Below are 16,022 nucleotides of genomic sequence, written 5' to 3'. Positions count from 1 at the left end.
GGTAGGAGGAAATAATTCTTGTGCTGGGGGTAAACATGTGTTGACATATGTGACAGGCAGGAAATATACAACTTCCATGCTGTTGGTGCATGAAAGAGATTTCAACCATGTAATGAAGAAAAGTATATGATTTGTTGAATGTAAAACCAATGATCTGCTCTGTAAACCTTCATTCAATTTATATAAAAAGTTAAACAAAAAATACAATGTAAAATTAATGAAAAAAAATTAAAAATCTTACTGATGAAGATCAAAGACCATAGCCCTCTGTATGGGTTGCACCTCAATGTAAAGAAAACAAAAATCCTCACCACTGGATCAATAAATAACATCCATATAAATGGAGAAAAGATTGAATTTGTCAATGACTTCATTTTGCTCATATTAACTATCAATACTCATAGAAGCAGCAGTCAAAAAATCAAGCAACCTATCACATTATGTAAATCTGCTGCACAAAACCTCTTTAAAGTGAAGAGCAAAGACATCACTTTGAGGCCTAAGGTGTGCTTGACCCAAGTCATGATATTTTCAATAACCTCATATGTATGCAAAAGTTGGATAGTGAAAAAAGAAGAGTGTAGAAAAATTGATGCATTTGAGTTATGGTGTTGGAGGAGAATATTGAAAGTACCATGGACTGCCAAAAGAACCAATATCTGTGTTGGAAGTATAGCCAGAATGCTCCTTGGAAGCCAGGATGACCAGACTTTGTTTCCCATACTTTGGACATATATCAAGAGGGTTAAGTATGTGGAGGATATCATGTTTGCTAAAGTGGATGGTTGGAGAAAAAGAGGACGACTCCCAGAGAAATTGATTGGCACAGTGGCAGCTGCAATGGGCTCAGGCATAGCAACAACTGTGATGTCGGTCCAGGACTGGGCAGGGTTTCATTCTGTTATGCATAGGGTCCCATGATTTGGTACCAATTAAATGGCACTTAAAAACAACAGCAACCACAATGAAATTTACTGAAAATACCATTTTCTGTAACATAATATGTGAAAATACTTGTGTACCAAAGAACCCAAGTTGTATAGTGGATTGCAAGCTAGCCTACTAACCACAATGTCAACAATTCAAATCTACTAGTCTCCCCACAGAAAATAAATGAAGTTTTCTGCTCTGGTAAAGATTTGTAGCATCAGAATCTCTATAAATTATCACTATGATCAGAACTAACTAAGTATCACACAAGTATCACACCAATACCGTACTTGTGGAACACACCAGATAAAATTGTTTTGTTGTTGTTGTTAAGTGTCATCGAGTCAGTTCTGACCCATAGCAACCCCGTAAAGGGTTTCTGAGGAGCATCTGGTGAACTTGATCTGCTGACCTTGCAGTTCAAACGGCTTTGCAGTCTGGTGCATTAACCCACAGTGCCACACCAAGACTCCAGACCAGATAGAATACACATGAATTAAATTGATTACCTCTGAACAGATCATGGAAAAGCTTAATATCATCAGCAAAAACAAGACTAGTGATCTACTGTAAAACAGACCATCGGTTTTTCACATGCAAGTTCAGGCTGAAGCTGAAGAAAAATCAAACAAATCTACAGGATTAAAATAAGACCTTTAGTATATCCCACCTGAATTGAGAGACTATCTCAAGAACAGATTTTATGCACTAGACACTGATGCCTGAAAACTAGAAGAATTGCAGGATGACATTAAGAACATCATAATCATACATGAAGAATGCAAAAAAGGTCTTTAAAAAGAGACAGAAGAAAGGAAAGAAACAAGGAAAAGACCAAAATGGATGTCAGACTTCAGCAAGTTCAGAAATTTGCTCTTGAGAGTTGAAAAGCTAAAGCATCAATTCCTCTATGATCTTCCTTATTCACTGTCCAACTTCCACATGCATGTGAGGTTATTGAAAATAACATAGCTTGGATCAGGTGCACCTTAATCTTCAAACTGATATCTTGGCTTTCAAATGCTTTAAAGAGGTTTTGTGCAGCAGATTTCCATTGTTCTGTTTGGATGACTGTCTCTTGGTCATTGTACAGGTTCCTCATGAGCACAATTAAGTGTTCTGGAATCCTCATTGTCCACAGTGTTGTCTGTAGCTTGTCATGATCCACACTATTGAAAGACTTTGCATTGTCAATAAAGCACAGGTAAACATCTATTTGGTGATCTCTGCTTTCAACCAAGATCTATCTGACATCAATAGATATCAATGATATCCCTCATTCCAGTCCTCATCTGAATCCAGTTTGACCCTCTGGCAGTTGCCGGTCAATGTACTGTTGCAGCCATTTTTAATTATCTTTAGCAAAATTTAATTGCATCTGATATTAATGATATTATCTGATGATTTCCACATTCTATTGGGTCACCTCTCTTTGGAATGGGCACAAATATGAATCTCTTCCAGTCAGTTGGACAGGTAGCTGCCTTCCAGATTTCTTGGCATAGATTAGAGAGTGCCTCCAATGCTGTATAAGATTGTTGAATTTTTTCTATTAGAATTCTGTCAATTCCCAGAGCTTTGCTCTTTGCTGATACCTTCAGTGCACCTTGGACTTCTTCTTCAATATCATTGGCTCTTGATCATATGCTACCCTTTGAAATAGCTGAACAGTGACCACTTCCTTTTGGTACAATGACTCTGCGTATTCCTTCCATCTTCTTTGATGCTTTCTACATCATTCAATATTTTGCCCATAGAATCCTTTAATATTTCAAATTGAGGCTTGCATTTTTTTCTTCAGTTTCTTGAGCTTCAGAAATGCTGAACATGTTTTTACGTTTTCGTTTTCTAACTCCAAGTCTTTGTACATTTCATCATAATATTTGACTTTGTCTTTTCAAGCTACCCTTTGAAATTTTCTATTCAGCTTTTTAACCTCCTCATTTCTTCCATATGCTCTAGAATTTCTATGCTGGAGAGCAAGTTTCAGAATCGTTCCTCACAATTATTTTTATATTTTATTTCTTTCTTTTCTTCTTAATGACCTTTTGCTTTCTTCCTGTCTGATGTCATCCCACAACTCTCTTGTTGTTTGTTTTTAGTGTCCAGTTTTTTAGTGGTATGCTCAAGGTTATATTTTTTCTCCTGTGGACTTGTTTTAATTTTCTTCAACTTCAGCCTGAATGTGCATATGAACAGTTTATGGTTGATTCCTCAGTCTTCCTCTAGCTTTGCTTTGGCTGTTGATAGGGAGCTTTTCCATCATCTCTTTTCAAAGATGCAGTCAATTTGATTTCTCTGTATTCCACCTGGTGAGGTCCATGTGTATCATAATCTGTTATATTGTTTAAAAAAGTATTTCCAATGAATAATTAATTGATCTTGCAAAATTCTATCATGTGATCTCCTACATCATTTCTGTCACCCAGCCCATATTTTCCAACTACTGATCCTTTTTCTGTTACCAACCTTTGGATTTCAATCACCAGTGATTACCAATACATCTTGATTGCATGATTGATCAATTTCAGACTGAAGAAATTAGTAGAATTCTTCAATTTCATCATCCCTGGCTTTAGTGGTTGGTGTGTACATTTGAATAATTGGTCTATTAACTGATCTTCCTTGTAGGCTTGTGGTTATTATCCTATCATAGACAACATTGTACCTAAAGACAGATCTTGAAATGTTCTTTTTGATAATGAATGTGATGTCATTCCTCTACAATTTGTCATTCCCTGCATAGAAAATCATATGATCGTCTGATTTGAAGTGGCTAATACCTATCCATTTCAGCTTATTAATGTCTAGTATATCAATGTTTCTGTGTTCTTTTTCAATTTTTACCATTTTCAATTTTCCTAGATTCTTACTTCAAAGAGTGGGTGTTTACAGATGTTTCTTGTCGTTTTGAGTTATGTCCCAGCAGCAAATTAAGGTCCTGAAGTCTTTACTCCATTCATGTCATCACGGTCAACTCTTACTTTAAGGAGCAATGTCTTCCCCATTCATATTTTGAGTGTTTTCCAACCTGAGGGGCTCTAACTGACAATACACGGGTGATATTCATCACATTTCAATATTCAATATTCTGGTGCTCTCTGATAGTGTTCCACTGTATTTGTAAGGCTTTCAGTGACTAAATATTTGGAACTATTTCGTATCTCCTTCTTCCTAGTCCGTCGTAGTTTGGTAGCTCAGCTGGAACCTGTCCACTCTGGGTGGTACTACTGGTATTTAAAATACTGGTGGCATAGCTTTCATAATCACAGCAAAACGCAAGTCACTATAGTATGACAAACTGACATACAAGTGGTAGTTATTAACATTAACAATTCTATATTTCCACTTCTTTGGAAAAGTTTACTAAAGTATTCTTTCTATGGCAAAATCTTTTAATAAACAAATCCTAGTGCAGTCCTGGAGTAGCACTGTAGGATAAGCACCAAGTTGCTAACTGCTAAATTGGTAGTTCAAACCCATTCCTCAGAAGCCCAACGTGGGGTCGCTATGTGTCAGATCAGATTTGGTGGTACTCAACCACCACCAGTGCAAACTAAAATCTGATCCTTGCTTCATTCTGAATTCCAATAAATACATTTTTACAAGAGGCTAAATTTTCTTTTCAGAAGAGCAGGAGCAAATACTGTAGGCCAAACTGCAGTTTGGTCCAACCTGGGGTTTTAATTTGGGCCTGAAATCATACAATTCAGTTATGCTAGTATCTCAGTTTTAAAAGTTTGCATAAATACATATAATTATGACTAATATGTTGATTTTTTTCAGCCATTAAAAATATTGTAGCTGTTGTTGTTCTTAAGTGCTATTGAATCAATTCCAAATCATTGTTACTATATACAGAGTTTCCAAGGAATGACTGGTGAGTTTGAACCACTGATGTTGTTCTTGAAACTGATCTTGTTGTCTAATGGTTTATCCCACAGTACCACAAACAAAGAGGACTCTATTTAAAAACATAGGCATTATCAATACAAAAACAGTTATGAATTGGGGTTGACCCATGGGCAGTGTTAGCCTAGAATAATGACATAATAACAGAAAGAGCTTTTAGATTTACATCCAGTCTCTCTGACAAGTTTAAGAGTCACTAAAAACATTGACTGAGGGCATACTTGGAAAAACTTCTAAAAGATGCTAATCTTTATGAGAAGGTTATGCCTTGGCCAGACATATTAACCTCTTCCCTTTTCAATGGTTGTAACTTAGCAAAGTAAAGAGCTATGTGCATTCTTTTGCCCTGAGGTTTGGTCCCTCACCCTCTCCTCTTTTCTCTCTTGTCTTCTTTCCCATCACTCTTGAGTTCAGACATTTGATAGACTCCTTTTGAGAGATCCTAAGAATAGTGAAAAAGGAATTTAATTCAACTCTGTTATAGGTTGGTAGGACACCATTCCAGCCCTTTCTAGCTTTAGACTTAATTCCTTGGGTTGACTTAGTTGTTGTTGTTATTCAGGGCCATCAAGTTGTTCTGACTCATAGCAACCCTATATAGGGTTTCTGAGGAGTAGCTGGTGGATTTAAACTGCTTTATTTTGTGATTCACAGTCCAGTGCTGATCCTACAGAGAGTTAGTCTATGCTGTTGTTGTTAAGTGATTGATTGATTCAATTCCAATTAATAGCTACCCTTATAAGGTTTCTGAGGAATGGCTGGTGAACTTGAACCACCGACCTTGTGGTTCAGATCAACCCTGCAGCCTAGCCCATTAACCCACAGCAACACACCAGGATTCTGGTAGTTTCTAGAGGCTGGTAAAAATAGAGCAACCAGAGGCCATTAAAGAGCCTTGACAGATACTCTCTTTAATGATTACTGAGTGAAATAATTGTGCTGGTTTGAATTTGTGTGTGTGTGTATAACTTAAAATGAAATAGGTCTGTTGTGGACTTGCCATGGGCACAATGCTTTTTCAGAGTAGTTGAGTTGTGTTTCATCTGGAGAGAAAACAATAAAAAACTCCAAGCAAATCCATTACACTAGGTAAGTTTGGAGGTACCTCCAGGACTGACAATTTATGATTCTGATATTCTGCTATACATTTCTTATATTCTGCTGATATATATTGCCTTTAAAATTTACAGTATCTGAAAAGTGTTCCCACTTAGTTTTATCTTCCTGTGGCATTTTAAAGGAGAATGAATACCAATAATTAAAGAAGGGTATTAGTATAATTTGAATGGAGGCAAAATAATTTGGGATTATCCGTTTTTCATTTTTATTTTGAAGGATAAACTTGTATTTATAATTATAGAAAAAGAAAAATCTATGTGTTTCAAGAAATAAAAATACATTGTACTTTATTTGTGCTTGTCAATGTTTTATTGTGATTTGGATGAAAGCTTACAGAGCAAGTTAGTTTTCCATTCAATAATTCTTACACGCTTTGTTTCATGACATCGATTGCAATCCCCATAATGTAACAACACCCTTCCTACTTCTTTTCTGGTTCCCATTTCATTTGTCCTTCTTTTCTGTGGCTTCTTGTCTTCTGAGCTATGCCTTTGATATATGAATCTCATGCCTCTAAAAGTGAAAGTTTGCACAAGGTATCCACTTGGTAAAATGCAAAATAAACATTTTGTTTGTTTGTTTTTCCTCTTGACTACCCTCTTTCTTCCCCCTCCCTAGATTTTAGGATTCTCAATTATCAGCAAGAACTTGTAAACTGTGACCAAATACCTATGGGAAAAAGTCTCTCTCTACCATGTTCATACCAAACACCTCTAGATTCTCACACACATGTATTCTTTTAAGCACATCACATCTTCACACTCTTAAAATAGTTTTTGTTGTTATAGTTAAACATAGTGACCTAAAGATTTAGGTTATTATCATGGTTTATCAAATACAATTACTAATTTAGTCATGTACCTGTCCAAACCTGGTAAAAGCATCATTGTTCAGCTGATGGTTGTTTTTTTATATTGTATTTACTATAGCATGCTACCTTTTCCATAGTTATTCTTGAGAAAAGGCAGAGAACTTAAATGCAATAATCATTGGGCTGTGTTATTATGGCTATAGTAATAGAGACCCCTTCATTATGATCAGAACCTGAATAGAGGAATCTGTTGGCTTACTTAAAATAGAAGTAAGAGATCTGAAAACAATGGTATCGAGGGAGACAGGAATTCTGTTTTCTCGATGTTTTTGCTTCTGAAACTCCATGACAGATTGTCAGAATAACAAAGTGAGAAACAATATCAAAATACATAGTAACTAAAGCTAGGTTTTAGAGTTGGTAAGTTTGGGTTTCTACTTCTGGTAAAACTACTTACTGGTTGTATGATGTTAGACAATTCAGTTTGTCTCTCCGTTCAGCTCTCTGTACCTTAATTTCCTCATCAACAAAACAGGAATAATAACAGTAGATATCTATTAAGATGTGTTCAGTTGCAAGTTATAGACAATCTTACTTACCACACTTAAACCATAAACATGCTCTGGTGACTTGTGTATTTTGAAGAACAAAGGGAGGCTGCTCAACAGGGTTTCTGTTTTTGGGTTTTTTCAACAGCAATCCTTATCAAGAATCTAATTCCATTTTTTGCCTCCACTGTCTCTCTTTTTTTTTTTTTTTCCTGCCTCATATTTATTTGTACAAACAGCACAGGAGGGCACCAGCTCCATACAGATGGTAGCCCAAAGGGTCATGCCAATCCCTCTGTCCTCAGATGGAGAACTCTATTCCATCTTTGTGGGGGCCTGGGCACTTTTGGGAGCCTGAGGTGAGGCCTTGGCTGGGGCTGGAGTTGAGGCCTTGGCTGGGGCTGGAGTTGAGGCCTTGGCTGGGGCTTTAGTTGAGGCCTTGGCTGGGGCTTTAGTTGAGGCCTTGGCTGGGGCCTTAGTTGAGGCCTTGTCTGGGGCCTTAGTTGAGGCCTTGGCTGGGGCTTTAGTTGAGGCCTTGGTTAGAGCTTTAGCTGAGTCCTTGACTGGAGCTTTAGTTGAGACCTTGGTTGAAGCTTCAGCCTTAGTTTTAGCACTGGCCTTGAACTTTGGCCGACAGAGCCTCAGACCCTTGGCAATGCGTGCCGGAGCACGCTTCCCCTGCTTGGGATGGGCAATGTAGGCCAGTCGACTGAGCTTGCCGTTGACACCCCTTGGAATCTTAGGCTTAATCTCCTTGGGCTTTATTAGAGCCTTGATAGCCTCAGCACGTGCATCCATGGCCTTGGCGTTGTTGGCCTGCATTTTCTTCAGGCCCTTCTTGTTGTGTTTCTTGGCAAAGCGCATGTTCCTCAGAAACTTGGGGTCCACCCCCTTGAGAGACTCATATCGTTGTGATCGGGGTTTCTTGATACCATTTCTGTGCCATTTTTGGGACTGGTTGTGCGTGGTGTGGTTCTTGGACTTGGCCATGTCTGCACCGAGGTCCGTAACTCCTGGCACTCCAGGGACCGGAAGAGAGAGAAAGCACCTCCACTGTCTCTTACCATGCCAGCTTTACTTGGCATTTGTCTTCATATATGGTTACAAAATGACTACAACTATTCTGAACTCAGAAGAGGTGCAAAACATTTGTTCAGCATTCTAGAAAAGACCACAAGACAACTTTCAGTAAAGGATTAAGTTCGTGGAGATGGAATATAAAATTGGATCCTATCTCTTGACCAGATATTGTATTCAAATTTTAAAATAATCAAAATAGGCTAGACTTTCCTGATGCAATTTATTCTTAGTGTAATGGCAGTTACATTTTTTGCTCAAATCACAGGCTTAAGTTGGGTAAGTTACTCTCTCCCAGACTATATAGGAATTCCCAATACAGTTTATGCCTTAAATGTACCCCTTAATCATCAGTTCAGAGTATTTGAGAAAGAGAACAAGGTGTGAGAGGCACTGGACATTTAAACTACCATCATTTCTATTCACATTCCAAGGCAAATATGAATACAATGAAGGCTAGAAATATTGAGAGGTACCTTGTAGAGCACTCAAAGTTTTCTATCTCCTGTTTGAAAATCCCTTTCATTTCTTCTATTGACATATAGAACACACTCATCTACTTTTCAAAGATACAACCCTACAGCTCATTTGCATTTATTGCAAAATCCAAGTGATCAGGGGCTTCTCAATTAGATGTGAATGTGTCTCTCCCTAGATTGTCAGCTTGTAAACTCAAAAATGGGTTATTTTCTTACATACACATCCAACATACATTCGACTGGCTAATCACACTAACTACTTCAATATATAAATTTGTTAATTCAAAGAAGAGATTATTTTCTCACATACACATTCAACATACAATAGAAAGTTTAATCACTAGCTACTTCCATGTAGGTAATGCAACAGACACTGTTATTAGCTGTTGCTGTTGTTGTTAAGTGTCTTGGAGTCCGTTCTGACCCATGACGACCCTGCATAGGGTTTCTGAAGAGCAGCTGGTACACTTGAACTGTCCACCTTGTTATTCAAACAGTTTTGTAGTCTGGTGTATTAACCCACAGTGCCACACCATGACTCTGTTATTAGCTGTGTTGTTGTTGTTGTTATGTGCCATGAAGTCGGTTCCGACTCATAGCGACCCTGTACAAGGTTTCCGAGGCTGTAAATCTTTACAGGAGCAGAAAGCCTCATCTTTCTCCCGTGGAACAGCTGGTAGTTCCGAATTGTTGACATCATGACATCATGAAATTTCGCTACCCAAGTCAAAGAGGAAGTATTTTAATTGAATTCTTTATTACTCTCTGTCCATTATACACTAGAATTGCTGGTTCTGCTATGTTGGATATTCTGCCTTTTCATTTGTTCTATTTAGATATTTCTACACTGAACTTTAAAGCCTGCCTACTGCTCATAAAAGTCTGGCAGCCAGAGGGGTCATATTAAAACTCAAACATCAGTGTTTATTTTGGGTATGTTTTCTGTTTGCATTATTTTTCCAATAAAATTATCTCAAAGATTTAGGTTTCTGTTTAGTTCCACGGGCAGTCACTACAAGCAAAACTGTTTTATTTCACAGAATTCTAGAATCTGATTGATTTTGTGTCATAAACTCTGAACATCCATCCCTTTTTCAATGTAAGAGCTACTGTACTGAGACTTTCTAATACAGTAGATGGTAAGATCATGACCTTATCCTTATCTTTGCCTTGAATAGCATTATTCACTGAGAAGATGTACCCTGAGTTACTTTAATCAACTGAAAAGTTTTCCTGGCCTTGTTTTTCTTAAACCCACTATTAATGTTCTTTGTACATAAAAAATAAGCTTTTTTCAACCATTTAAGGATATGAATTTCTCAACTCAGTTTATACTTTTTTCCCTCTACTTGCAAAATCTTTTATCATGTAATCTTGATTCGTGCAGCCAAATTAGTTAGCATGTACTACTAAAAGTTTGCTATCCAAGCAGTTACCCTAGTGTTATAAATTCAGTATATTCAGCCTACCAGTTTCTTTATAGCAGAAGTCCCTTTGTAAAACATTTTACCTCTGCATAACACAATCTCCAATTTTTCACTCAGACATTTTTCAGACATAATTTTCTAACCAGATGCTGCTTAACCTATAACCCAATGCTACATAGTTTCAGGCTTCAGTTTTGTTGTTGTTAAAACTGAATACCAACCAAAATATTCATTTTTTCATTAGTCAGGACAGACTAGTTTATGCCTCAGTATCAAGTCAACAACACCAAAAGCTTAAGAGTTTAACATAGTTCATTTCTTACTCATTTCAATGCAGATCTAGTAAGTGTTTTCTAAATACTGACTCTGAACTCAAGATCCTTCTATCTCATGGCTCCACCATCTTCAAAATTTCAGGTTACCTTAGCATCATCCAGCTAGCAGAAAGAACATAAAGGTAGAAAACACACCCAGTATACTACACTCACCTCTCTCTGAGCCTAGAAATGATGCACTGTTGTTGTTATGAGGCAGGCAGGCCTGCAGAAATAGGTGCTGGCCTCCCCAACCCTCCCGCCACCCCCCTCCAGGCTCATAGCTCATTCCTGGAGCAAGGTTCACAGTCCAGGAAATAAGCAACAGACCAGCTCAGCCTCATGTGATTACCCTGAGGTAATCTCCTGTTCCTGACCTACCTCCGGGAGGGAACAGAGCCCGGAGCTAAAGTCCAACTGCTTCCGCTTCTGTTTTGTATGCTCATACATCCTTCCTGCCATATGTTTGAACCAACCAATCCCAGGTAGCCCTATGAGGCTGTTGACCCCCGCTAACCCAGTTAAAACCTGCATGGCGTTGGCAACTCCTTCAGAGGAACTCCGGTAACAGTTAAATGCGATTGAGTTGGTTCAGATCATAGTGACCAACCAACCAACCTGCCGTTCAGTTGGTTCAGGTCAAGGTGACCCTGTATAGAGTTTCTGAGGAGCAGTTGGTGAACTTGAAACACTCATCTTGCAGTTCAAACTAACCTTGCAATCCAGCGCATTGACCCACAACACCATACCAAGGCTCTGAAGTAGTTGTTGTTGTTGTTAAGTGCTCTCAAGTTGGTTCCGACCCATAGCGACCCTGTATAGGGTTTCCAAGGAGCAGCCAGTGATCTTGAACCACTGAACTTGCTGTTCAAACTGACCTTTCAGTCCAGTGCATTAACACACAGCACCACACCAGGGTATATCTCTAACACTTGGGATATCGCTTACATTTGCTTTCTACTGTCCAATATTAGTCAGATGACCAACATAACAGGACATTTGGAAATTAAAGGAATATATGTATATTGTTGTGTGCTTCAGAGTCATTCAAAATACACAGATGATATTATTAGAAATGAAGTAGGGGAAAATGAATACTTACTAAGGAACCAATAATATCCACTAAATATAGGAGCTCTGGTAGCGTAGTGATTAGGAATCGGGCTGCGAGCCTCAAGGTCAGCAGTTCGAAACTACCAGCTGTTCCACTGGAGAAAGATGAGGCTTTCTGCTCCTGTAAAGATTTACAGCCTCGGATTCCCTATGCAGGGTCGCTATGAGTCGGAACCGACTCCACGGCACACAACAATGACAACAACAACAAATATATTTCACTGTATTGACAGCATGCATAATACAGAAAATGTAAGCATGTATGGCACTGTGGTGGCACACCAGGGTCCTGGTATGGCACTGTGAGTTAATGTGCCAGACTGCAAAGCTATTTGAACTGCAAGGTCAGTAGTTTAAGCTCACCAGCCACTCCTCAAAAACCCTATACAGTGTCGCTATGGGTTGGCACTGACACGATGGCTCTAACAACAGCAACATGGCACTGTAGGATAGGCACTGAACTGCAAGCCACAAGATTGTAAGTTCAAACCCACCAGCTGTTCTGAAACCCTATACAGGTTTGCTATGAGTCAGGACCAACTCGAATGCACTTAACAACAATAACAACAACAACAATTTTTATAATGTCATCATCATCCCATCCTTGTATGTGATTTGAGTTGGAATATATGCTCTTGAAGATTTTTTCCAGATCTAAAATTGTATAATTTGATTCTTCTCATTTTGTCTATTAATGAGATCAAGAACAGAACATTTACATTAAAATTTATGACTTTGTAATTTTTAAGTGTCTTTCTTTAGAGACCGTGCATCAGTTTTTTCCCCATCATTCTTCTCTTTTGTTTTCTGTTTGCTTTTTCTCATAAAGTAATCAGTAAGATGACTTATAAAATAAATTTTAACCATAGATACCCACCCTCTTCTCAAAGCCCAAGTGGGATTGTTTAGCCTGACTTCCTTCTCAGGACTGTGTGAAAGGTCTTGGTTGAGCACACCACAAGACAGTAAAACTGACATTTAACTTGTTAGGTCCAAACTGACACAAAAAAGCCAGAAATAGCCTAGAAACCAGGTTTCTACATGAGGAAAGTAGGAACTCCTTTGCTATCTGTCACTGTAAAGTCATCTCATTTATGCTCTTCTGACACACCATAGAGAACAAGAAAGAAATGTCAGTTTGACTTGCAAAGACAGCTCCCTTAGTTTCCTAAGGCCTGACTGAGGGAAGATTCAAAATAATTAGATCCACTTTTCTAATCCTCAGTATCATATAATTTAGTGAAGGATTTAAGGAGATCCAGCACATAAATAAATATTAAATGAAATAATAATTTAAATATCTAAAGTTTGACATTTATATTAATATTTTCACACAGACTTGTGTGCCACCAAATTCTTCTGAATCATAGCAAAGGTAGAGGTTTTCTGAGGTGATAAATCTGTACATAAGCAAAAAACCTTCTTTTTCCCTTACAGAGCAACTGGTAGATTTGAGCAACTGACTTTGAAGTTAGCAGTCCAACTTGTAATACTAAGCTACCAGGGCTCCTTAAGATTTGAACATAGGTATGAGTGATTTGCACATAGGTATGGAAGTTTTATTAAAGGTAATATGGAAATGGCTACAACCATACATTGACAGAGAACTTCCAGAGGTTCAAGCTGGATTCAGAAGAAGCCGTGGAATGAGGGATATCATTGTTGGTATTTGGTGAATCTTGGCTGAAAGTAGAGACTATCAGAAAGATGTTTACCAGTGCTTTATTGACTATGCAAAGACTTTTGATTGTGTGGATCATGACAAGCTATGGACAGTATTGCAATGTATGAGTATTCCGGAACACTTAATTGTGCTCATGAGAAATCTGTACAAGGACCAAGAGGCAGTTGTTCGAACAGAACATGGGAACGCTGAATGGTTTAAAATTAAGAAAGATGTGTAACAGGGGTGTTTTCTTTCACCATACTTATTCAACCTGTATGCTGAGCAAATAATCTGAGAATCTGGTTTATATGAAGAAAAACGTGTCATCAGGATTGGAGGAAGACTCATTAACAACCTGCGATATGCAGATGATATAACCTTGCTGGCTGAAAGTGAAGAAGACTTAAAATATATACTGATGAAGCTCAAAGAGCACAGCATTTGGTATGGATTGCATCTCAATATAAAGAAAACAAAAATCTTCACCACTGGACCAATAAACAACATTCTTATCAATTGAGAATAGATTGAAGTTTTCAAGGACTTCATTCTTCTTGGAGCAACTATCAACAGTCACAGAAGCAACAGTCAAGGAATTAAATGACGTATTGCATTAGGCAAATCTGCTGCACAAGACCTTTGTTGATGAGCAAAGATGTCAGCTTGAGGACTAAGGTGCACCTGACCCAAGCCATGGAATTTTCAATAAACTCATATGCATGTGAAAGCTGGACAATGAATAAGGACGACCGGAGAAGAATTGATACTTTTGAGTTATGGTGTTGGAGGAGAATATGGAAAGTGCCACGGGCTGCCAAAAGAACCGACAGATCTATGTTGAAAGAAGTGCAGCCAGAGTGCTCCTTGGAAGTCAGGATGACCAAACTTCATCACTCATACTTCGGACATATTGTCAGGAGGGACCATCACTGGAGAAGAATATCATGTTTGGTAAGGTGGAGGGTCAGAGAAAAAGAGGAAGACCCCCAGCAAGATTGGTAGATCCTTCAAAAAAGTGACAGTGTATCTCAGCCCTATCCTGAATGGACTAAGTTGTTGTTGTTAAGTGCCATTGAGTCAGTTCCGATGTACAGAAACCCTGTTTGGGTTTCTGAGGATCAGCCGGTGAGCTTGAACCACTGACCTTGAAGTTCAAAGCAATTTTGCAGTCTAGCATATTAATCCACAGTGCCACACCAGGACACCATAACTCAAATGCATCAGTTCTTTTATGGTGTTCCTTATCTATTATCCAACTTTCACATGCACATGTGGCTGTTGACAATACCAAGACCTGGGTCATGTGCAACTTAGTCCCCAAATTGACATCTTTGCTCTTGAACACTTTAAAAAAGTCTTGCACAGTTTATTTGCTTAAGGCAATATGATGATTGATTTTTGACTGCTGATTCCATGAATTATTGATAGTGGATCCATGCATAATAAAGTCTTTGGCAACTTCAATAATGTTATTTATTGGTCCAATTGCGGGTATCTTTATTTTCTTTATATTGTGATGCAACCCATATTGAAGGCTGTGGTCTTTTGATCTTCATCAGTCAGTATTTTAAGTCCTCTTTACTTTTAGCGAGCAAATCATATAATCAGCATATTGCAGGATAGAAATGAGCCTTCCTCTCACATTTTTCTTCTTTATAATCCAGCTTCTCCAATAATTTGCTCAGCATACAGATTGAATAAGTATGATGAAAGAATGCAACCCGGGCATATACTTTTCTTGATTTTAAACCATTCAGTGTCCACTTGTTCTGTTTAAACTACTGTTTCTTGGTCTTGGAGTATAATCATACACACTGGGTTGTCTGTAGCTTGTCATCATCCACACAATTGAAAGCTTTTTCTAAGTCAACAAAGCACAGGTGTACATCTTTCTGGTATTCTCTACTTTCATCCAAGATCCATTTGATGTCCACAATGATAGCCCTCATTCTGTTTCCTCTTCTGAATCTGGTTTAAACCTCTAGAAATTTCCTGCCAGTGTACTGTTGAAGCCAGTCTTGAATTAATTATCTTTAGCAAAAATTTACTTACATGTGATATTAATCATATTTTCCTATGATTGCCACGTTCCAATGTGTTACCTCTCTTTGGAATGGGCACAAATTTGGATCTCTGCCAACCAGTTGGTCAGGTAGCTTGTCTTCCAAATTTCTTTGCAGATGTGAGTATCTACATTCCTGCATCAGTTTATTGAAAAATTTCAGTTTGTATTCCATTAATCCCCAGAACCTTGTTTTATTCTGTCAATGCCTTCAGTGTACATTGGACTTCTTCCTTCAATATAATTGGCTCTTGATTATATGCTACCTCTTGAAAGGGTTGACCATTGATCATTTCTTTTTTTGTTATGTTTTGCTTTTTGTTTCTTTAAACTTCCCATATATTTTAAGATATATAATCAACTATTTAAATAAATTTCAAATGTAAATGATAACTTGTTTTTATGTCAATTTTTAAACTCAATAAATGAGTATGTCACTATGAAGAAATGATAAAGTGATGGTTTCTCTTTTGAAGAGACAGGCCTAAATTCTCATCCCACAAGATGCAGAACACTTAATTGTGTTCATGAGGAATCTGTACGTGGACCAAAAGGCAGTTGTTC

General features: G+C 38.0%; 1 protein-coding gene across 1 annotated transcript; it reads right to left on the bottom strand.

The window, feature by feature from the left end:
* Nucleotides 1-7,635: 7,635 nt before the first annotated feature.
* On the bottom strand, nucleotides 7,636-8,310 carry LOC102811880 (60S ribosomal protein L29-like). Its single transcript, XM_006877479.1, has 2 exons — nucleotides 7,915-8,310; nucleotides 7,636-7,734 (listed from the first exon to the last, which is right to left on the bottom strand). The coding sequence occupies exons 1-2, from the start codon at nucleotides 8,308-8,310 to the stop codon at nucleotides 7,636-7,638; spliced, it is 495 nt and encodes a 164-aa protein (XP_006877541.1).
* Between the last annotated feature and the right edge of the window lie 7,712 nt (nucleotides 8,311-16,022).

This window comes from Chrysochloris asiatica, unplaced genomic scaffold, assembly GCF_000296735.1.
Source record: "Chrysochloris asiatica unplaced genomic scaffold, ChrAsi1.0 scaffold00507, whole genome shotgun sequence".
Lineage (NCBI taxonomy): Eukaryota > Metazoa > Chordata > Mammalia > Afrosoricida > Chrysochloridae > Chrysochloris > Chrysochloris asiatica.
This window is presented reverse-complemented; position numbering and strand designations above follow the sequence as displayed.

Coding starts and splice junctions, on each gene's coding strand:
- LOC102811880 (XM_006877479.1), bottom strand. CDS start 8,310: ATGGCCAAGTCCAAGAACCACACCACGCACAACCAGTCCCAAAAATGG. Junction 7,735..7,914: donor GTGCTAAAACTAAGGCTGAA/GCTTCAACCAAG, acceptor GCCCCAGCCAAG/GCCTCAACTCCAGCCCCAGC.